This window comes from Natrix helvetica (assembly GCF_964273705.1).
Source record: "Natrix helvetica genome assembly, chromosome: 1".
NCBI classification, from domain to species: domain Eukaryota; kingdom Metazoa; phylum Chordata; class Lepidosauria; order Squamata; family Natricidae; genus Natrix; species Natrix helvetica.
This window is the reverse complement of record NC_138548.1, coordinates 830719-851489: the sequence shown is the minus strand read 5'-3', so window position 1 is coordinate 851489 and position 20771 is coordinate 830719. Positions and strand designations below refer to the sequence as shown.

The 20771-nt window shown below is 53.8% G+C and overlaps 3 protein-coding genes across 3 annotated transcripts; 2 read left to right on the top strand and 1 right to left on the bottom strand.

Moving 5' to 3' along the window:
• Window positions 1–155: 155 nt before the first annotated feature.
• Window positions 156–9784, top strand: CD320 (CD320 molecule). The gene is made up of 5 exons (XM_081938438.1): window positions 156–290; window positions 1984–2415; window positions 5908–5967; window positions 7072–7217; window positions 8926–9784. Exons 1-4 carry the CDS (start codon window positions 248–250, stop codon window positions 7197–7199), a joined length of 663 nt encoding a protein of 220 aa, XP_081794564.1. The 5' UTR covers window positions 156–247; the 3' UTR covers window positions 7200–7217; window positions 8926–9784.
• A 1277-nt stretch (window positions 9785–11061) lies between these two features.
• LOC309384669 (potassium voltage-gated channel subfamily V member 2-like) lies at window positions 11062–13227 on the top strand (the record flags this gene model as incomplete). The annotated part of the gene is made up of 2 exons (XM_081938386.1): window positions 11062–12315; window positions 12979–13227. 2 exons carry the CDS (start codon window positions 11062–11064, stop codon window positions 13225–13227), a joined length of 1503 nt encoding a protein of 500 aa, XP_081794512.1.
• Window positions 13228–15093: 1866 nt separating this feature from the next.
• On the bottom strand, window positions 15094–20149 carry LOC309384668 (bone morphogenetic protein 2-like; the record flags this gene model as incomplete). Its single annotated transcript, XM_081938385.1, has 6 exons — window positions 15094–16570; window positions 16694–16889; window positions 17162–17284; window positions 17429–17481; window positions 18101–18316; window positions 19873–20149. 6 exons carry the CDS (start codon window positions 20147–20149, stop codon window positions 16188–16190), a joined length of 1248 nt encoding a protein of 415 aa, XP_081794511.1. The 3' UTR covers window positions 15094–16187.
• Window positions 20150–20771: the final 622 nt, after the last annotated feature.

Here is a 20771-nt window from a genome sequence, read left to right as displayed (position 1 = left end):
AAGGCTTCTGCCCAGCCTTGCGTGTGCTGTGGATTTTCCCCCGGGAAACTGCGCACGCGCCTTCTGGCTGGCTGCCCGCTTCGTCCTCCCCTCCTGCCGAGCCTCGCCTTCTATTCCTACGCATGCGCGACTCGGAGGCGTGACTCCTCCCCCCCAGCACTTTCTTCGCCTTTGCGCAGGCGTGCTCTTTTTCGGCGGGTTTCATGCTCGCCGGGCGTTCAGTCGGGCAGGCGGCGGCCGCGGAGCCATGACGCGCCTTCTTCTCCTCTTGCTGCTGAATTGGGAGGCCGGTGAGCGGAGGGGGGGGAGGAGGGGGGAGGAGGAGGAGAGGACATTCTCCACGCGGCGGGTTCATTCATGCCCCCAAACACGTCCCGCGGCCGCCGATTGGTCGACCGCCACCTCAGGCCCCGCCCAGCAGGCGGCCATTGGCTGTCCTGTCGACTCGCCCCGCCACACCTCCTCTGGGCTCGCTTTCCACGCCCCCCGGACCGCACGTGTGCCGATGTCCCCTCACTCGCCCCCTCCCGCCCTTTTTCCAAGGTCAGAGGTGACGCCGTTGCTCTGTTGCTAAGGCGACCGGGCCTACCTTCCCAAGGGGGGAAGGCGAGCCTTCCTCGAGTTAAAAGACCCCCCCCCAAAAAAAATCTCGGAAATGCAAAATTTTTGCAGCAGCCTGAAAGGCGTAAATGAAATGCTAAAGGGGGCGTGGGGGGGTGGAGAGATGTAGAATTATCCACCACCCCCACACAACCCCAGCTTCTCTTTGCAGGTGCATTTATGCAATATTTGCCTGTCTCGCTCCCGGCCTGGGACTAGTTATGTCCTCTTCTCATGCAAAGACTCCTTGGTTTGGCTCCTCACGCTCTTTTCATTGGTTTATTTCAGTGCCTTCCTCCTCTCTCAGGAAGGTTGGACTCCCAGGCCCATAAGCCACAGCCAGGGCCCTCTCAATCCAGCCTTCCCCATGGAGGCTTAGGTCTCCCCCTGCCCCCCCCCCCCCCCATCCTTTGCATTTCAGACATTTGCCTGGAGTGGCCTAGGGGTCTCTTGAGCAGCGGGGGTTGGACTAGATGACCTCTAAGGTCCCTTCCAGCTCTGTTATTCTGTAAAAATTAATACTTCTGCATTTCCTTCTGCAGATGAGGATGGACTCTTGGCCTGGATTGGGAGGGGGTCTCCTTTGGGCCTTGGCCAAAGGGGGCTAGGGCTGCCCCCAAATCTTTTAAGCCCCCCCCCTCTTGCTTAGACCCACCCAGGATGCTTTTCCCTCCCAAAAGCATCAGTGGGGAGCAATTAAGCCATTGCAAGATAATTAGCACCTGAACCTAGTTAGAGATTAAAATAGAGCAGCAAAAGTTTTGCAAGCATTTATTGTGTGCCCCCCCCCCCAAAAAATAAAGATTGTCTCCAAGGAGGGGACTTTCACCCCTTCCCCATTGATGCTGGTCCATTCCGCCTTTCCCAGTCTGAGGGGTTTCTCAGAGAACTTGGGGTTTTGCATTTATTGATTGCCATCAAGTTTGCTCCTGACTCTTAGCAACCAAGCAAGTGGATCCTTCTCAGGGGGATCTCCCCCTGTGCCACTGATGTCTCCGGTGGATCCAGGATCCAGCCCAGGACTTTCTTTTAGGAAAACCCCACCTTAGCCCAGTAGGAAGACTTGTCCTTGTGAGTTGGCCCAGGATCCCCACAGGAGAAGGCAGCCTGGGAGTTCTCTTAATCAACACGGCCCTACGGCCTCTGGTAGACTCACAATCTCTGGCCGTGATTTGGATTGGTCCACAAAACATTGTTTTATTTCACCCCCCCAAAATAAATGGTGGTTAGTTAATGATTACTTCCCCCGTAAGGATCCAAGGTCAGAGTCTCAGGAGCTGCTTTTCTTAAGGAACTCATGGGGTGTTTCTGCCAAAGCATTTTTACAGGCTCCACCGTTCTCCTGTCGACACCTTTGTTTTCTCTCTTCCTTTTTGCCTGCAGGCTTCTCCTCCTCCTCCTCCTGCCCTCTTGAGAGCTTCCAGTGCCAAGAGGGGGGCCAGGTGCCGCTGTGCCTTGGCCAAGAGAGGCAGCCCGGCTGCCAAGACGACACAAACGGGTGCAGCATCTGCAGGAATCGCACTTGTCGTTGCGGCCACAGCAGCGGGCCCTGCCTGCCCTTTGAGCAGTTTTGTGACCAGCGCCAGGATTGCCCAGATGGTTCAGACGAGGCCGGGTCCCTTTGCGCATCCCAGGGGGGGCCGTCCAAGGAGGAGGACTGCGAAAGCGACGAGTTCCGATGCCGCCCGGGGGCCGACTGCTTCCCCCTGTCTTTCAAGTGCGACGGCCACCCGGACTGTGAAGACGGAGCCGACGAAGAGAGCTGCGGCACGGATTTGCCAGAGACTCCCAGGACCCCACAAATAACCCCAAAAGGTGGGCTGAGCTGTGGTCCGATTTTGGGGTGCCAAATGGCACTTCTGCTGGCCGGTCTTTCTTTGAATTGCAAGTTCATTTTGTAGGCAATCCGGAAAGAGCTACCTTTGCCCTCGTGACACCTGCTTGCTAAGGCTGCACTTGGCTTGCTGTTCAGTTATCTTCTGTATTTCGCTGTGCTACTTGTGACGATCTCCTGTTTATAACTCCCAATCCACCAGGGCAAAGAAATCTCTCGATTAGAAATATACTTTGTATAGCTGGCTGGGAACGAGAGGGGCTTGGGTGTATTTTTAACTCTATTTTTTTCTGCATTACTTTTAACCAGAAAGAAATTAGCAGGATGGGACTCTGTTGTTTTCTCTGTTGTTCCTGCATATATTTCCACCCTGCGCTTCATTTGGAGAGATTAAGGAAGTTTAGAAGGTCCCGTGAGAATCCCACCCCCTGCGGTGCTTTCCCCCTTTTCAACTTAGAGCCGGGCAGAGTTGTGTCCTTGGCACATGGAAGGGCACGATGCCGTCTCCGGCATTTCCTGGAGGAAGCTGGACGAGGGTCCAGGCTGCCAAACAGGTTATGCCAAGGTGGGCCTAAGGTAGATTTAGAATTACTCTGAGATTTCAAGGTATTGTGGGGGAATTTGCAGAGGTTACCAAATCCCTTTTTTTTAAAGAGTTAACAGCACAGAAAATGATGCGTCCCCCCCCCCCCCCCCGCCTCCGGTTATATTGCTGAAATAAAGAAGAAAACAGAGCGTTTGGGCATCTGAGTTCTTTCTGTTCATTCTTGTCTTCCATGCTGCTGATTCGGGATCAGTTCTTCCATTCTGTAAATCTGTTTACCTTTTGCATCGGGTTGATTTTGAGAATGCTGGGGAAGGGGGGGAGGGGTAATTAAATGTCATTGCTCAGACCGAAAGCTTGCTGTGTTTTGCTGTGGGGGTGGTCCTGAATTTTCAGCGGTTCTGCCTGGGCCAGAGTCACCCAAGGGATCCACAGTGGGGAGTTTGCCACTCTGAACCCCAGAGGTGTCAATCACCTCAGCCCACTCCCCTTATGTTCTGACCCTGGCTCTCCCCCTCCCCCTTTCTTTGGGGTGACTTCTGTTGTCTTCTGCTGCTTCTAATTAATTGGGAAGTTTAATTCAGTATCCCTCTAATCTTAATGCCTTTAACTCTTAATCCACGTCTGTCATCTCTCAAGAGCGGTGTGTGTGTGTGTGTAAATTGGACTTGACAGCATTCCCTTTCATTTCTTGGTCTCATTCCCCCCCCCCCCCTTGCTGTGCCAAACGCCGCTTGCCCCACATATGTGCTGACGGGCAAGCATGTTTTGCCTGGGTCTTTCCCGTTTCTCACATGTCCACTTCAGTGCGTCTTTAAACGGGCCCTGCTCAGAGCTTTCCCAAATGCCGCCTTTACCTAAACATTCCATACCGGAGTGTTTTCAGGACACCTCGAGACATTGACAAATTCATTTCGTTACGAGATGGGCAGCCAATGAATTTAAGAAACAGGAGAAGTCTGGTAGCACCTGTTCTGACTCCTTTTTTTTATTTATTTAAAAAGGAACTGCAGCTCCAGAAAGTTCTGCCTTTTCATAAATGTTTGAAAATTAAACTAAATCCTAATTAAACTAAATGGTATTAAATCCCTTTGGAGGTTTTTCCCACCCTGGACTTAATCCAGCTCTCTGCCTTACCTTGAGATGCTTAAAGTGCACTGGCCGCCTCCTCTCAGACGTGGCTCTCTTGGCCAAAATGTTCTGATGAATCAGAACTAACTTCTAAGGCAGGTCTATCCCACCTTGGCCGCTTTAAGACCAGAGGACTGAAACTCCCACCATGGCTGGCTGGGGAATTCTGGGAGTTGCAGTCCACAGGTCTTAAAGCGGCCAAGGTTGGACACCTCTAATCGAAAGGTTTCCAGATCATAACCCACCAGTGGGGCACCCCAGGACCTTTCGGGGGGGGGGGGGCAGCTGCTTGTCTTGTCTGCCTGAGACAACGAATCCAGGGGGAAGGGGCTTCCCATGGAGAATCTGACTTATTTATCGCCTCCCCAAGTTGCGTAACCATTCCGGTTTGGGCAAACTGTCCCAGGCTGGTCCGACTCCCACAAATAGTCCCATAAATAACTTCTGCAACAATCTTGAGTTCCTCCCAGGATGTGTCTGTTTTCTGAGATACCTCAAGGAAGCAAGTGGGGGGGGGTGGTTGGTGTGTTTTTGCATCCTGATGCTCTGGTTTGTTTTGTTTCCTGCGTTATGTTTTCCGCCGGGACTTTGCCCTCTGCAAAATACTTTCTGAGTTTGATCGTGTCTTCATTTCTCAGTATTTCAACCCCTCTGGACTGCCCTGTCCTTCTGTCCAAATTCCTCTGCAAAGCTCTTTCTGTCTCTTTCTTTCAAAGAGCTCATTATTTCTGCAGAAAATAGAGGTACCCACTGCTTCACTGTTTGGCCCAGTTAAAGGCTGTAGGAATAAAAGTTTGGTAGAGGTGATAGGTAGGTAGGTAGGTAGGTAGGTAGGTAGGTAGGTAGGTAGGTAGGTAGGTAGGTAGGTAGGTAGATGATAGATAGATAGATAGATAGATAGATAGATAGATAGATAGATAGATAGATAGATGATAGATAGATAGATAGATAGATAGATAGATAGATAGATAGATAGATAGATAGATGATAGATAGATAGATATGGAGATGATAGATAGATAGATAGATAGATAGATAGATAGATAGATAGATAGATAGATAGATGATGGATGATGGATGGATGGATGTACGGAAGGAAGGAAGGAAGGAAGGAAGGAGAAAAAAGGAAGGAAAGAAAAAGAAAAGAAAGAAAGTAACATAAGTCCTGAACTCAAAACACTTAAATGCGTCTCTGTGCCATTCTCTGCAGCTTTTTGAACAATTCATCCTTAACCCCCATCCTATGGAATAAAATTCTGTTTTCACAATGTAGTACTAAAGGAAGATGAGGTGATAAGAAAAATCCTAGAATGTGCGAAGATGGACAAATTGACGAAAGAAATACAAGGAAAGGAGGAATCAGAATACTATCTAACTTGGAACAAATGGGACACATGATTAGAGGACAGAAACAAGAAATAGGGAAACATAAAATACTGATGTAATGCAATAGAAGTGTTAGGCGAGAGAGTTAAGATATAGGTAAGATAAATTAAGACATAGTAGTTAAATGATAGTACATAAAGTACAATATAGGTAATACGATGTTCTGATATAGTCAAAGCTAAATAAGTATGGAATAGTATATATAAATAAGTAAAGAATAAGGGGACCACGAACATAAGAGATGAATATACACACCAATGCTGTGTGATGGGACTTTTTCTTCCTTTGTTGTTTTAATCTGTTTTTGTTTTGTATGTGTGTTTAAAATAAAAACTTTAATTAATAAAAATTCTGTTTTCATTTCTTTTTCCCCCCGGGTGTATTATATTGACTTCTGTTTTTTTCTTCCCCAGGCAGCCGTTCTCCCCCAGAAACTGCAGCCTTGGAGCCTTTGACAATCACTGCCATTGTCGGTGAGTCTGGCCAAGCGATCTCCCCCAGCAGAATTGGGGAAATTAGCAGGGGAAATCAGCCGGGTCCACTCTTCCGGTTTGCAAGGCCGAAACGGCCTCACGGAATCCATGGGTACAGTTAGTTGAGCCCAAAATCGCCATTGCTAAGCAAGACAATTAGGAGGCGGCTTTGTGCCCCATTTAGCAACCTTTCTTGCCACCGTTGTTAAGTGGATTGTTCAGTCAGTAACACGATTGTTCAATGGCTTCCCCGTTTATTTCGCTCGTCTGAAGGTCACAAAAGGAGGTCACGTAGCCTCGGGACAGTGCCACCGTCATAAATAAGAGTCAGTTGCTTCAGAAGCTTCTGAATTTTGATCACATGATGACGGGGATATTGCAATAGTCGTAAGTGTGAAAAATGATCCCTTTTTTTAGTGCCGTTGTGTCTTTGAATGGTCACTAAATGAATATTCAGTCAAGGATCACCCAATCGATTTCCATCAACGTGGCATCAAACACAGGACAGTGAAAGCCATTTTTGGTTCGGTTAAGTGCTAGAATACCGTGGAAATTCCTGCTTTTGGGGGTCTCCATGAAAATGATCAACGTTGGTGGGCATCTCCCTCCCGCGGCCTATTCCAGGAACAAGGCCAGGGTCAGGGTCCCAAATAGCCTCCAAAAGTAAACCAGGGTCCGAGGCAAAGGATTGCTCAGAGTTCCAATTGATGAAGAGAGCCATGTTGGCACATCTGGGAAAACCCGAATCTGAAGGCTTGCCGGTTTCCCCCATCCAGTTGAAAGTTCAAGATCTTGCCCCCCCCCCCCCCCAAGCCCATCCCATGGTCCAAAAGCCAATGCTGGCAGTTCCACCCCTCCAGTTCCGGTCAAGTGCAGAAGTGCAAAGACAAAGGATGACCTTGGCTTTCTAGAGAGAATGTTGTTATGGCTACGTAGCATCTAACTCCTTACAATCCCCCCCCCCTCCATTTCCCACCATAGAAAATGCATAGTAGAATAATAGAAAGTATGGCAGGCCAAAGACCCAAAAGGAAAGATGGCTGGAGGCTTGGCTGCCAGATTCTGATGTTCACTTGTTCTCTCTCTTCTCTGCCTTTCTTCCAGCACTCCTGATCACCATCGTGGCTGCGGCAGCCATCACCCTGTGGGCCTCTAGAAAAGCCAAGCCCCTCCTTGCCTGGCTGCGCCCCAAAGCAGCCTTTAAGCAGCTAATCCTAGTCGAGCGCCCTTGAGATTGGCTGGCCAGCCAGGTAAGCCCCAAATCTGATTGGATGGACGTAGCTGGACTTCTGTCCCTGGGAAGCTTCAACACAGAACCCATTAAGTGCTTACGATTCCTGACGAATGCATCTTGCCTTTTTATGCACACAGGGAGCATCTGCACCAAAGACAAATTCCTTGTGTGTCCAATCACACTTGGCCAATAAAGAATTCTATTCCTCTGTTCTATTCTATTCCCATATTCTATTCCATTCCATTATTCTATTCTATTCCAGTCCAGTTCGTTATTCTATTCTATTTCTATTCTATTCCATTCCATTATTCTATTTTATTTCTATTCCATTCCATTCCATTATTCTATTCTATTCCAGTCCAGTCCATTCTATTCTATTTCTACTCCATTCCATTCCATTATTCTATTCTTTTTCTATTTCTCTATTCTATTCTATTCCATTCCATTATTCTATTTCTATTTGATTCCATTCCATTATTCTATTCATGTCCAGCCCATTATTCTATTTCTATTCTATTTGCATTCCATTCCATTTCATTCCATTATTCTATTCTACTTCTATTTTTCTATTTCTCTATTCTACTCCATTCCATTATTCTATTCTATTTCTGTTCCTCTATTCTATTCCATTCCCATATTCTATTCTGCTCTATATTCCAATATGTACTCCATTCTGTTGTATCCTCTCTCTGCCTTCTCTACCTGCTTCCCCTCCTCCCCACCCCCTTTGTAAATTGCGAGGTTTGCATTGCTTGGGGTTGAGCAACTTTTCTTTACGTTCTCTTTTGCGACGCTGTTACTTAACATGTGGTCAGCTCACCCCTCGTGACCTCACAGGCAGGTGCCACAAACAGAGATTGACATTAAAAGCAGTATTTTCTTGAGGTGGGCATTGGGAGAACTTGGCAGCGTTCTAGCTCTGCCCTAGACCAGCTTTGCTGGCTGAAGAATCTGTGAGTTGAAGTCCACAAGTCTTAAAGTTGCCCCGGTTGGAGACCCTTTGCCCTAGACTGCATCAGCCCAGCTGTTTCGCGGGGTGGCCTTCCAGAAAGCGAAGCCCAGGTGGTTTGCTGACTTTCGCTCTTTCCTTTTGTAGGGTGGCAGAGGGGGAAAATAATGGCTTCCCTCTCCACAGTCTGCTTTTGGGGCATCCATGGAGATCCTCAGTTATTGCAGGTCAAGCATTTGGCTTCTCATCCAAGAAGCTTCTTCAGCTCTGAAACTGAAGGAGGCAAGATGTGTTTATGGAGACTCTCCATCATCGAAGTCACGATTGTCTCCGTCATCCAGGTTGTCCCAAAGGGGCTTGTTTTTCAAGAGGCAGCTGGACTTCCTTTGGTTTTCCTTGAAGGCATTTCTCATCCAAGAAGCTTCTTCTGCTCTGACTGCATGGTGGGGGGGGGGGGGAATCATCAAATCCCTTCCCTCTTCCGCCATTCGTTCAGAACTGAAGGAACCTCTTGGAGGAGAAGCCAAACGTCTTCGAGGAAAACGAAAGGAAGCCCACTTGCCTTGGATGGGAAGGGAGACTTTTCAGGGGAAACAACCAAGAAAGTCCAGCTGCCTTTTGCAAAGGCCCCTTTGGGGGTTCAGAGCCCGGCCTCCCCACTCTGCCGGCTTCCTCCTCCTCCTCCTCCTCCTCCTTCGGATGTTCTCTTCAAGCCAGGAAAGCAAAATCCCTCTAAGGAGCCTAAAGCCTCGCCTCTTACATTCCTTCCTTGCAGGAAGTTGCTCCCTCAAGCGAGGGACTCCGTCACCTGACCCCCCTCAGGAACCTCCGGCAAAATCCTTGGACCTGGAAAACTCTGGCAGCCCAGCTGGGACTCCTAGCAGGAACCGAGACACAAAGGCCACGTGGCCTGCAGGCCGTCAACAGAAATCCGCCTGCTATGGAGGGGGAATTAAAAGACGTTTAATATTTAAAATGTACCCAGGTGCCTCTGGCTGCCTCCTTGGGCCTGTCCTTCCACAGCCGCTTTGCCCCATGGCTCTCTCCAGCGGGAGCCCTTCAGCCTCCGAGGAGCGTCTCCAAGCAAAACGGGTGCCTCAGACCAGGCCCTGAGCTGGGCTCCTTCCAGCACGTGGATGCAGTGGGATCCCAGCTCCCTTTCTGGGTGGGGGTGGGGGTGGGGGTGGGGGTGGGGGTTACTCCCTCCAGGTGCCTTGGAGAAGAGACTCCCCAGAGGTCTCAGGTGCTCCGTCCCTGGAGGTTTTCAAGAAGGGACTGGAGAGGCAGCCCTCTGTCTGAAATGGTGTAGGGTAGGGGTGTCCAAACAGCAGAGGGTTGGACTAGAAGACCTCCAGGGTCCCTTTCAGGCTCTGCTAATTCTGTTCTTCTCAACCTCTGGACGTTTGGGAAGGCTGTCGGATTCCCCCCACATGCCCCAAAGTGGGTTTGGCTGCTCCCGGGCTTGTCCAGTCTCGTCTCCATCTGCATCTGAGCACCCCCTGGTTGTGGAGAGTGTCGCTTCCTCAGGTGGCGGCTGAGAATGTGAGCTATTTTGGGGCAGGAAAAGGCCCCCCGGGGGCCCTGCTTGTGCAGCACTGGGATTCACACACACACACACACACACACAGACCCATCTGAGCGGGAACATTAAAAATCATTTCACAACCTTTTATGGGGGCCTGGCTTCTTTTGTACTTTTGGAATCTCCGCCCACTCATTAAAGTGCCCCCCTCCCCCCCCTCTTTCTTCGGACCCCGTGTCAGGGTCCCAAATAGCCTCCAAAATTAAATCAGAGTCCGAGGCAAAGGATTCCTCAAAGTTCCAATTGATGAAGGGAGCCTTGTTGGCACATCTGGGAAAACCCGAATCTGAAGGCTTCCCGGTTTCCCCCACCCCCCCAGTTGAAAGTTCAAGATCCTGCCCCCTCACCCCACCCACAAGTCCACCCCATGGTCCCATCTCCCACTGCTATGAGGGCAGTTCCACCCCTCCAGTTCTGGCAGAGACAAAGGATGACCGTGGCTTTCTAGAAAGAATTTTGTTATGGCTACATATCACCAAACTCCATACAATCCCCCCTCCCGTTTCCCCACCATAGAGAGTAGAGAGTAGAAAGAGCGGCAGGCCTGAAGTCCCAAAGAAAAGGTGGCTTGCAGGCGTGACGCTCCTCCTCTTTCCACCTGTACTCCCAGGATTCCTTTCAGGGTCTTCCTCCCCACCTGCTCCAATAGCTCATCCTCACAACAGCCTCAAGAAGGACCCCAACCAGAAAGAGGCTGCTGTTCTCTGGGACTTCTTGGAAAGCCCGAGGGTTTGCAGCCGTGGAATATCCTGCTAGCCCCACCCCTGAAGGAGTAGTCTTGGTCCAGCCCTCTCCCACCCACCCACCCACCCACCCATCAGTTTGCCAGTCCAGGCAAAAGCGCCACCTTCTTTGAGCATCTAAAGCAGGGGTGGGCAACCATGTCAACGTTACGACCTGTGGACTTCAACTCCCAGAATCCCTGAGCCAGCATGGTTCACACACTTGAACACACCCGGGTCGTAAGGTTGGCATGGGTGCCCGCCCCTGCCTCTTGAAGCACCTTAAGCCCCACATCTTTAAAAAGAAAAACTAATTTGGGATCAAAGCGGCCCAACCCAACCGCCCAGATTAGCTTCTTGGGTTGACATTTTAAGAGCACAATCTGATTAATGCTGTAAGGAGCTCAGGAGCAGCTGCTGCCAGTTCCATCCAGTCCCGCAACTGGGATTCAGTGGCTTTGCGGCGCTCAGCTGGCGGGTGGCACATGAGCTCCAGCGGAGCTACTAAGAGCCTCCCGGATGGTCCTCAGTGGTTAGCGGAAACCCCGGTTCCCCTCAAGCTGTCAGCCGCGGATGGTGGCTGCCAGAGGAGCCTTCAGCCACCACCATGAAGCCGACAGCGCCCAGGAGGGCCAGCCTCTCAGCCAACATGAAGTTCCGGGCCTGTCAGAAGTGCTGCCGGACCCCCAACAACGTGGACCTCTTCATCCCCTTCTCTCAGGAGAAGCTGGTCAAGCGGTGGAGCTCCATGGACAATTTGGCCGACCTGGCACAGGACAGCGGCCGTGACCTGTCCCACCCGTGGGATCCGTGTTTCTTGTCCCTCAACGTTGGAGGCCAGCACTTCTGCATCGCCGTCCGAGCGGCAGCCAGGTACCCAACCACCAGGATCGGGCAACTGGCCACTTGCGTGGATCCCGTGAAGAAGCTGGACCTGTGCGATGACTACTCGGTGCTGAGGAACGAGTACTTCTTCGACCGGGACCCTTTCGTCTTCCACTACGTCTTCCACTTCTATCGCAGTGGCGTCATGTGGGTGCTGACCGGGTTCTGCTCGGCCAACTTCCTGGAGGAGATTGAGTACTGGGGGATCCACATGAAGTACGCCCAGCGGTGCTGCCGGATCCTCTTTGAGGAGCAGCACGACGAGATGGTGGAGTACCTGAAGATCCAGCGGGAGCTGGAGGCCGAGCTGGATACGGTGGAGAAGGAGGAGCACTTCGAGGGGAAGTTCCTGGGCCAGTTCCGGAAGGCCATCTGGAACCTGATCGAGAACCCCTACTCCTCCACCCTGGCTAAAATCACAGCCATCTTGTCCAGCCTGTGTGTCCTCTTCTCGGTTGTGGGGATGAGCCTCAGTACTGTGAAGGAGATGCAGAGCCAGACCACCAAGCAGGCCATGGAGCACATGGAGACCGCCTGTGCCATCTTCTTCACCCTGGAGTACCTCATGCGGGTGGTCTCCACTTCCAGCGTGCAGCAGTTCTTCCGGGCGGCCTTCAGCGCCATCGACCTGGTGTCCATCCTGCCCTTCTACATCCAGGTCGTCTTCGAGTACCTGGGTGAGGAGGACGCCGAGGACACGGAGGAGCTGCACCAGATGCGCAACGTGGGGAAGCTGGGCAAGGTCCTGAAGCTCATCAAGCTGATGCGGATCTTCCGGATCCTCAAGCTGGCTCGGCACTCCACGGGGCTGAGGGCCTTCGGCTTCACCCTCCGGCAGTGCTGCCAGCCGGTCTGCTGCCTCCTCCTCTTCATCGCCATGGGCATCTTCACCTTCTCCGCTCTCATGCACTCCGTCGAGCACGACGTCCCGGGCACCAACTTCACCAGCATCCCCGACGCCTGGTGGTGGGCGGCCGTAAGTCAACCCTTTTACATACACACACACACACACACACACACACACACACACACACACGCACACACACACACCCTCCGCTCCTTCACACACACACATAATAATCGGAATAGCAGAGCTGGAAGGGACCTTGGAGGTCTTCTAGTCCAACCCTCCTGCTCAGGCAGGAGACCCTCCACCCTTCCTGACAAGTAGCTGTCTAGCCTCTTCTTGAAAGCCTCCACTGATGGGCCCCCACAATGTCTGAAGGCTTCCTTGTCCCACTGATTCTGCCCTTGACCAGGGGTCTCCAACCTCAGCACCTTTAAGGCTTGTGGACTTCAACTCCCAGAATTTCCTTGCTCCACTGATTAATTGTCCCCATTGTTAGGAAATTCCCCCTTAGTTAGTTTCCATCCTTTGCGCGCCCCCCCCCCCCGCCCTGGGGGAGCAGGCTGAGCCCTTCTTCTTCGGGGCAGCCCCCTCAAGTCCTGGAAGATTGGTCCCATAGCTTCCCTCGTCTTCTTCCTTGTTCCACTAGACATCCCCTCGATGGTCCATCCTGCGGTTTAGACCCCAGGCCCTCTTTAGCGTCTTTGGGGTTAAGGCTTGGCTCCACCTTGCAGGAGAGTTTGCTTCAGCCCAGGAGGACCTCTTGCTCTTTCTTCCTCTCTCCTCCTCCAGGTGAGCCTCTCCACGGTGGGCTACGGGGACACAGTGCCGGACACCTTCCTGGGCAGGGTGGTGGCCTTCGGCTGCATCGCCTTCGGCATCATCCTGAACGGGATGCCCATCTCCATCCTGTACAACAAGTTCTCCGACTACTACGCCAAGCTCAAGTCCCAGGAGGACAAGACCAGCGTGGCCCTCAAGGCGCCCCGCAAGCAAAGCATCAAGGAGAGGCTGTGGAACAAGATGAACCAATGCTGCTAAACCCCCACCGCAGAAGCAGACGGGCAGCCCTGACCCCACCCACCCACCCACCCCGCTCAGCCCAAGGACACCTCCCGGCTGGTAGGCCCCCCACCCCCTGAGCCCCCCCCCACCGCCCCTCAGCTACACCTCCGCCCCATCAGATGAGTCCTGCCTCCATACCAGGCTGGCCTGCAGTGCCAACCATGGCATCTTGGCTCGCCGGCCTCCTTGTCCCCTCCAGCCTGGCCTTCCTTCCCCTGCAGAGGCCTGAGGGGCAGAGATGGGTGTCAGAGGTGGCTGGTCCCCCCCCCCCTTTCTCCCGTCTATCCGGGGCTGAGCTGCCTTGACGTGCAACAGTTCCCTTAATGACCGTTCAAAGTTAGAACGGGTCATCGACCCTCGCTACATCCCCCTGGTCAAGACGCTTGGCGACTGACTCGTATTTATGACGGCTGCAGTGCGTCCTGGGGAGAAGGTGGGATTCACTGAGCCACAGGGTCCCTAGCTTAACGAATGCAATGATTCGCTTAATAACCACGGCAAGAAAAGCTGCAAAATGGGCCAAAGCTCACTTAAACAAAAGTCTCACTTAGCAACCTAAATTTTGGGCTTGACGGTGGTCGTAAGTGGAGGGCCACCTGCCCCTGTAGCCCCAACATCGTTTAGCCCTGGACGGTTCAGCTTCCGAAGAGACAGCTGGGAGGCAGGGCTGGAATTCTCTGGCAAGGCCCTGATGCCCGAGGGAGCCTCAGAGAGCCCCTGCCCTGGGTTTTCCCTGCCTCCCCCAAAGCAGGCGGAAGGCCTTCAGCTGGCTTTAGTTTTTATCCCGCCTTTGTTATTTTTCATAAACCACTCGGGGCAACAAACCCGTCTCCTCCTCCTCTTCCTCCCCCCCTTTTCCCCACCACAATAACCCTGTGAGGTAGACTGGACTGAAAAAGAGGAGGATTGGCCCAGAGTCTCCCAGCCGGCTTTCACACCAGCTAAGGTGGGACTAGAACTCCCCGCCTCCTGGCTTCTAGCCTGGCATAAACTAGGGCAGGGGGAGGGGGTGGGCAGGCAGAGCCCATCCTGAGCTGGGCTTTGTCTGCCTGGGGATGCCCGTCGGAGTCCCAAGGTCTGCAGCAGCAAAATCTCCCTTTTAAAGAGTGAGATTTGGGGACGGTCGTTGGGGAGGGTTGGCTCTGCCGCAGCGTTTTTCACCCTGGGGGGGACTTTGAAGGACTTGAGCAGGGGGTTGGACTAGATGACATCCAAGTCCCCATTCTATCCCTTCTGCTCTGCTCAATTCCTTATTCAATTGTATTCTACTCTATTCCTTATTCTATTCTATTCTACTACTCTTCTACTCTATTCTACTACTCTCTTCTACTTCTATACTCTTCTACTACTTTACTCTCTCCTACTACTCTTCTACTCTACTCTTATTATTCTACTACATTCTATTCTGCTCTATACTACTACTCTATTAGGCTACTACTCTACTGTGTTCTATTCTATACTTCTGCTCTACTAAGATGGGTGGAATTCCCCAGCCAGCCAGCCTTGCGGTCAAGAGATTTGCCAAATCGCTTTGGTGACCGACCGTCCTAGGGAGCCTCCAGGAAGGGCCTCTTTCCCCGTCTTTCAACACACAGAGACCCTCTTTCCATCCCCTCTCCACCACACCTCCCGATTTTGCTTACTGGGAAAATAAATGCCATGTGCCAGGTGAGCCGTAGATAATGTCTCCATGCCCAGCAATTCTCCTTCCCGTGCCCAGGTGAAATCTTCAGCATAAGGGCTGCTGCCCAGGGAAGATACACACACACACACACACACACACACACACACACACACGGAGGGAGGGAGGGAGGGAGGGAGGGAGGGAGAGAGAGGGTTTTTTTCGGGACCCCCCCTGTTTCTTGGCCAATTCCAGGGCCGGTGGGAAGAAATGTAGAGCAGGGTGCAAGGCAAAACACAGCCACATAATTTTTGCAACGCCGCCTGGCCTGTTGGCGGACGGACCTGCCTCTCGCTGCCCCGCTCTCTCCTCAGCCCCCTCGCTGGCACCCCCACCGGGCACTCAAATGAGCCACGCCACCTGAAGCTTGGAAGCTGTTTGTGTTTAATGTGGAAACGGCCAGGAGGCCCTCGGCAAAACCATCACAACCATAAAAGACAAAATATTTACAAGTCTCGGTGCCCGGGAACTTTGCCATATATATACATACATACATACACACACATATTTATAGATATTTATATAAATTAAAAGAGTTTGGCTATCTACAGTATAGTACATTCCACAGGGAGCGGTTCCAAGTTGGCCGCAATTCGAACACGCAACTTCGCTTAGCTGCAGCGAACCCCAAATATATTTTCTTCCTTTTTTAATCAGCGCCGGAACTAGCTAACGTCATGACTAAGTCGCGCGCCCCCTTTAAATCAATTTTAAAGCTGGCAGGGCAGTTTTCTTGTGGCAGTCAGTTCCACAGATTCAATGAGCTTTGTCATGCTCTCCTCGGTGGCTAGTCTTTTCTTCTTCCAGCAGCGGGTGGGCAGAGAGAGTCCAGGCTGCCTCCTTTGCATGCATCAGGTGGGATGATCAAAGCAAGACCCCACCCCCGCCCCCCCAACTCCTCAACCCACGTTTCCAGAAATCCAGGGGAAGGAGTTGAACTCGCGCCACAGGGGCTGAAACGGTTCCATCTGTGTCCTTCACAATTCACAAAAAAATGTCGTATTACAGGATTGTCCATTTAGGGGAGGGGGCGGCTCCAACTTTGCAACCTTAAGACCACTGGACTCCAACTCGACGGTCTTAAAGTTGCAAAGTTGAATACTTTGGCCTTACGGAGCAAAGTTCCCAGCTGTTGTCCCCTTACAACGCGCCCGAGGAAGGCTCTGCGGGACCAATGTTTGGGTGTGGGAGGGGGCATCCCTGTGCCAGCCTCCCCCTTCCCCCCCGTGCCCAGGGGGGCAGGTGGGGGGCAGCTTCAGTGGCATCCGCAGCTCCCGGCCACCATGCCTTCGTACTGTTTCAACACCACCGTGTCGTCGTCATCGAAGTAGAGCAGGTTGATGGAGAAGAGCTTGTCCGGGACGCAGCAGGGCGTGTGCACCTCCGGGCTGAGCTTCAGGGCGTGGATGATGGACTGGACGGTGGCGTGGTTGGTGGGCCGCATGCTCTGGCCCAGCGGGAAGCGGCAGGTGCCCTTGCAGTAGTAGGCGTTGTAGCCGTGTGGCGAGATGATCCAGCCCGTCCAGCCGATGTCGTCGAAGTCCACCGGCAGCGGGTAGCGCTGGCAGGGCAGGGAGCTCTCGGCCGAGCGGGGGCCGCGGGTCCGGTTGGAGGGGGGCTCGGGGACAGAGGGCAGACCTGCGGAGGGGGGGGGCAAAGAGAATTGGCTCACCTTTCCCCAGTCAGCATCAGCCTGTGGAGGGTCCCAAGGTAGGCTACGGTGCCCCCCCTCCACAAAATGCCTGGCAGGGGGTGACTCACCGGGGAAGCCACTGGGCAAGGCAGCTGCCCGCCGCCCATCGTCCGTGAACAAGACCAGCATGGGCTTCTTGCTGCCGTGGTGGTCCCTGCCCGAGGCGAACTGCACCATGTGGGGGTCCAGGGGGGCCCCTCCCAGGCCCTGCACCGTCACAAGCAGACCCTGGTTGCTGCTCTCTTCAGCCACCCAGTCACGAACCTGGAAGGGGGGGATAGGTTGGCATCCCGCTGGGCTCAAGTGAGCAAGCCAAGCCCCGGTCCAAAGCCCCCCCTTGTTCTCAGCCCCCCCCCAACGCACATATAGGTGGGGGCATCAGTGGGCATCAGTTGGTATCCCGCTGGGCTCAAGTGAGCGAGCCAAGCCCCAGACAAAAGCCCCCCCCCCCGCTCTCAGCCCCCCCACACGCCTGCAGGTCAAAGGCAGGGGCACCCAAGCCGCCTCCCCAATGACCCCCGGAGGGTGGCACTCACCGCCTGGGTGATGGAGAAGACCTCCCAGCCGAAGCCCTGCAGGGCCAGCAGCCGGGCGGAGAGCAGCTTCCTCCCCTGGGGGGCTTCTGGGTGGTCCTTGTCCAGCACCTGATAAACGCTGACCTGGGGAGGAGAATGAGAAACCGGGGGGGGGGGGATATTAGACAAAGCCCTAGGGGGGGGGATAACCCTAATCCCCTCCCCAGCAGCCCTTCCGGGAGCCTTTCCCCCTGTGGAATCAGGGCACTCTGCACATGCCTGCCTAACCTGGTCGCCTCTCCTGACTGCCATCTCTTCAGTTTTAGCCCAGCTTTTGCAGCCTGGTCAGCTCCAAAAATACAATGGGACTACATCTCCCAGCATCCCCATAAGTCCCCCTTGATGGCAGCTTTTGGAAAAGGAAGAGGCCCAGACGGGGGAGGAGGAACAGAAAAAGGGAGGGGGGGAGAAGAGGGGGAGAAGGATGAAAAGGAGGGAGGGAAGGATGGGAAGGGGGGGAGGAGGGAGAAGGAGGATGGGAGTAAAGGTGGAAGAGGAGGATAGAAGGGAGGGGGAGGGGAGGAAAGGGGGAGGAAAAGGAGGAGGAAGAGGATAGGTGGAAGGGGGAGAAGGAGGATGGGAGGAAGGGTGGAAGAGGAGGATAGAAGGGAGGGAGAGGAAGAGGATGGAAGAAAGGGAGGTTAGAAGGGAGGGGGAGGAGGGGAGGGGGAGATATCCCTCAGTAGAAAATAGGAGCAAAGAGAGCCTCCAATGTCAGGGGCAGTCTACCTTGGAGGGCCAGGAGAGATTAGATCCTGCCCCTTAGGCAAGAAGGAGGCCATGACTGAGATCAAGAGGCAGCTGGCGTTCACTGTGGGGAGAAGGGGCTCCTCTCTGGGGATGCTTTGGGCCCACTGATTCCGGCATTAGAGGTTGGGGAGGGGGGGGAAGGACCCACACAGGCCAAGGCCTGGCAGGACCAGCAGCAGTCGGGAGCCTCTCCGCTGGGCATCAAGAGTGCCTCTGTGCATACCTGGCAGTAGTGCTGCCTCTGCAGGACGGCCCCCTCGGCCCCCCTGGCCCGCAGCTTGAAGAGGTGCAGTTCAGCCGACAGCACCACCTCGTTCTTGGCCACGCTGGAGAGCAGGAAGAGCAGCTGCGCCCGGTCGCCGTGAGCTGAAAGGGAAGGACAGGTTGGCAATGGGCACCCCACACAACAGCCACCCTGCCAGGTAGGCCAGGAGGGGGAATTGGGCAGGTGCTCCTTGGTTAAACTGGGGCAGGGTCTCCATCTTATAAATCCATGTTTGTCAACCTTGGGGACTTGAAGGCGGGTGGACTTCAACTCCCAGAATTCTCCAGCTGGGGAGTCCACCCGTCTTCCAAGTCCCCGAGGTTTAAAAACTCCTCTGGGAGTGAATCATGTTCCACTTGAAAGGATCCCAGTTCCCTGCAGCCCTTCCAAGGGGCAGAGGCTGACCCTCGCCAAAACCTCCCCATCTTTAGGGTGTCCCACCGAAGCCAATTCACAGAGCCCCCCCCCCCCCCACACTTCCTTGAGCAAAAAACCCACCCGTGAAGAAAAATCCTTCAACTAATATTCACAACTGAGGAGGGGGGGAATTGGGAAAAAAATGAGTCTTTTGCCAATCCTTGGGAAGGAGAAAGTCAAGGCAGACTAAGGGAATTCATTCTTTCCAATGTTTCAATATGCAAACTACACACAGACAGACAGACAGACTTTGGTTGTTCTTTGGCTTTGATAGAGGTTTGGGGCTTGGAGGGACGCACCTCTTAGCAAAATTGAGGAAGGGGGCAATTTTAATGCAGAAAGGGATTGAATCTGAAGCATCTCACCTGGAGGGAGAAATTGCTGCGCAGTCCTACACACACACACACACACACACACACACACACACACACACACACGGAGAGAGAAAGAGAAAGACTGGTAGAGGGAGAGAGAATGAGAGAGACAGAGGGAAAGAGAGAGAGAAAGAGGGGGAGAAAGAGAGAGAGACAGGGAGGGAGAGGGAGAGAGAAAGAGAAAGAGACAGGGAAAGAGAGAGAGAGACAGAGAGAGAGAAGGGGGGGCTCCAGGATTTTGAGATGCTTTGTCAGTTGCCAACTCCGGGAGTGAAGTAGCCCCCCCCAACTGCCCAACGGAAGATGCCCCCTCCCTGGCATGGGCAGAGAGGCAGCTAGTCAGAAGGGACTCCAGTTCCCATCTGGGCCTCTCCCTGGTCCAAGGAGAGCCCAGCCTGGTTTAAAGAGAATCGGCTAACTGGGAAGGGGGGAGGGCAGCTTAGAAGACCTTCTAGATGGCCTTAGGCATCCCCCCCCAGCCTCTGAAACTCCCCCCAGGTGTGGGGAATCACGGAATAACTGGAATAGCTGGAAGAGACCTCGGAGGTCTTCTAGTCCAACCCTCTGCTGAAGCAGGAAAAGCAACACCCTTTCAGACAAAGGCTTCCCCCAAAAGGAGCACCCCAACTTCTGCAGGGAAGCCCTTCTCAAAGAGGGGGGGAGAGAGAAAGAGAGGGGCAGGGGCTTCTCCAATGCCTACCCCACAGCTCCCTCTCTAGCGCGGCGGGGGGGGGGGGAAGTGTTTCTATTGTGAGTTTCCAAGTGGCAGCCCTTGGAGTTAAACCCCCCCTTCCCCCCCCCAGGCTTTCCCTCCTATCACCCCCCTCTTCAAGCAGCAAAGCCCCCTCCCCACTCCAGGGACTCACTCCTCTCCAGGAAGCTGCGTACGGTGTTGCCCTCCAGCAGGTGGGGGTCTTTGGTGACCCCGTCAGCGTCGGCCACGGTGTTGTAGAGGTCCACCATGTACTGGGGGGGCTGCTTGAAGTAGAGGGGGGCCTGCGGGGGTCCTTCGATGCCAAAGACCTCCAGCAGCTGCTTCAGGGCCTGGTCCCGGGTGTCTTCGGAGCCCCAGGTGGGCTTGGCCAGGCAAGCAGGTGCCCAGGTGAACAGCAGCAGCAGCAGCAAGGACAGGAGCTTCCTCATCTCGGCTTCTGGGATTCCTCAAGAGGACTAGCTCCTCTGGGCTGGCCCAGGCCTCCTTTATACCCCCCAGCAGAAGGGGCAGGGGCTGATGGGCCATCAAGGGAGGGCAGGGGATTAATGGGCCCGCTAACAAGGTGCCAAGCAGCCCATCAGCTGAGTCCACGCCTGGCAGGGCTGTGGATTCCTCAGGAGGGAGCCCCCCCCCCTTCCAATTGGGGGGGTGGGCTGTGTGGTTGTGGTTGAGGCAGGAAGGAGTGGGGAGAATTCACCCCCACACACACACACACAGGGGCCTCCCCGGAGTTTATTGAGGGTGGGAGGCTGCCAGCCAGATGAGTTGGCTCTCCGCAGGGGGCTAACGGGCATCTAATGGGGAGCAGTGGGGGGCCATTTGCAGACAGGAATTAGAGGCTTCTGGGAGGGGGAAGAGTGGGAGACGCCCTCCATGGAGCAGCGCCCTTCCTCCCAAATGCTGACCCTCCTGGCTGGGAAGAAAGCTCCCCCCCCCCCCCCCCGTCTCTCTCCGGGCACCAGATGTGAGCAGCCCTGATGATCAGGCCTCCTGGTCCCTGCACCCCCAGCCCAAGAGGGGTGGTGGTGGTGGCTGGGGGCATGGGAGAAA

Excerpts from the sequence above, each read along its gene's own strand:
- CD320 (XM_081938438.1), top strand. The coding sequence starts at position 248 with ATGACGCGCCTTCTTCTCCTCTTGCTGCTGAATTGGGAGGCCG. Across the intron at positions 291-1,983 it reads GCTGCTGAATTGGGAGGCCG|GCTTCTCCTCCTCCTCCTCC; the intron begins GTGAGCGGAGGG and ends TTTTGCCTGCAG. Across the intron at positions 5,968-7,071 it reads GACAATCACTGCCATTGTCG|CACTCCTGATCACCATCGTG; the intron begins GTGAGTCTGGCC and ends CCTTTCTTCCAG.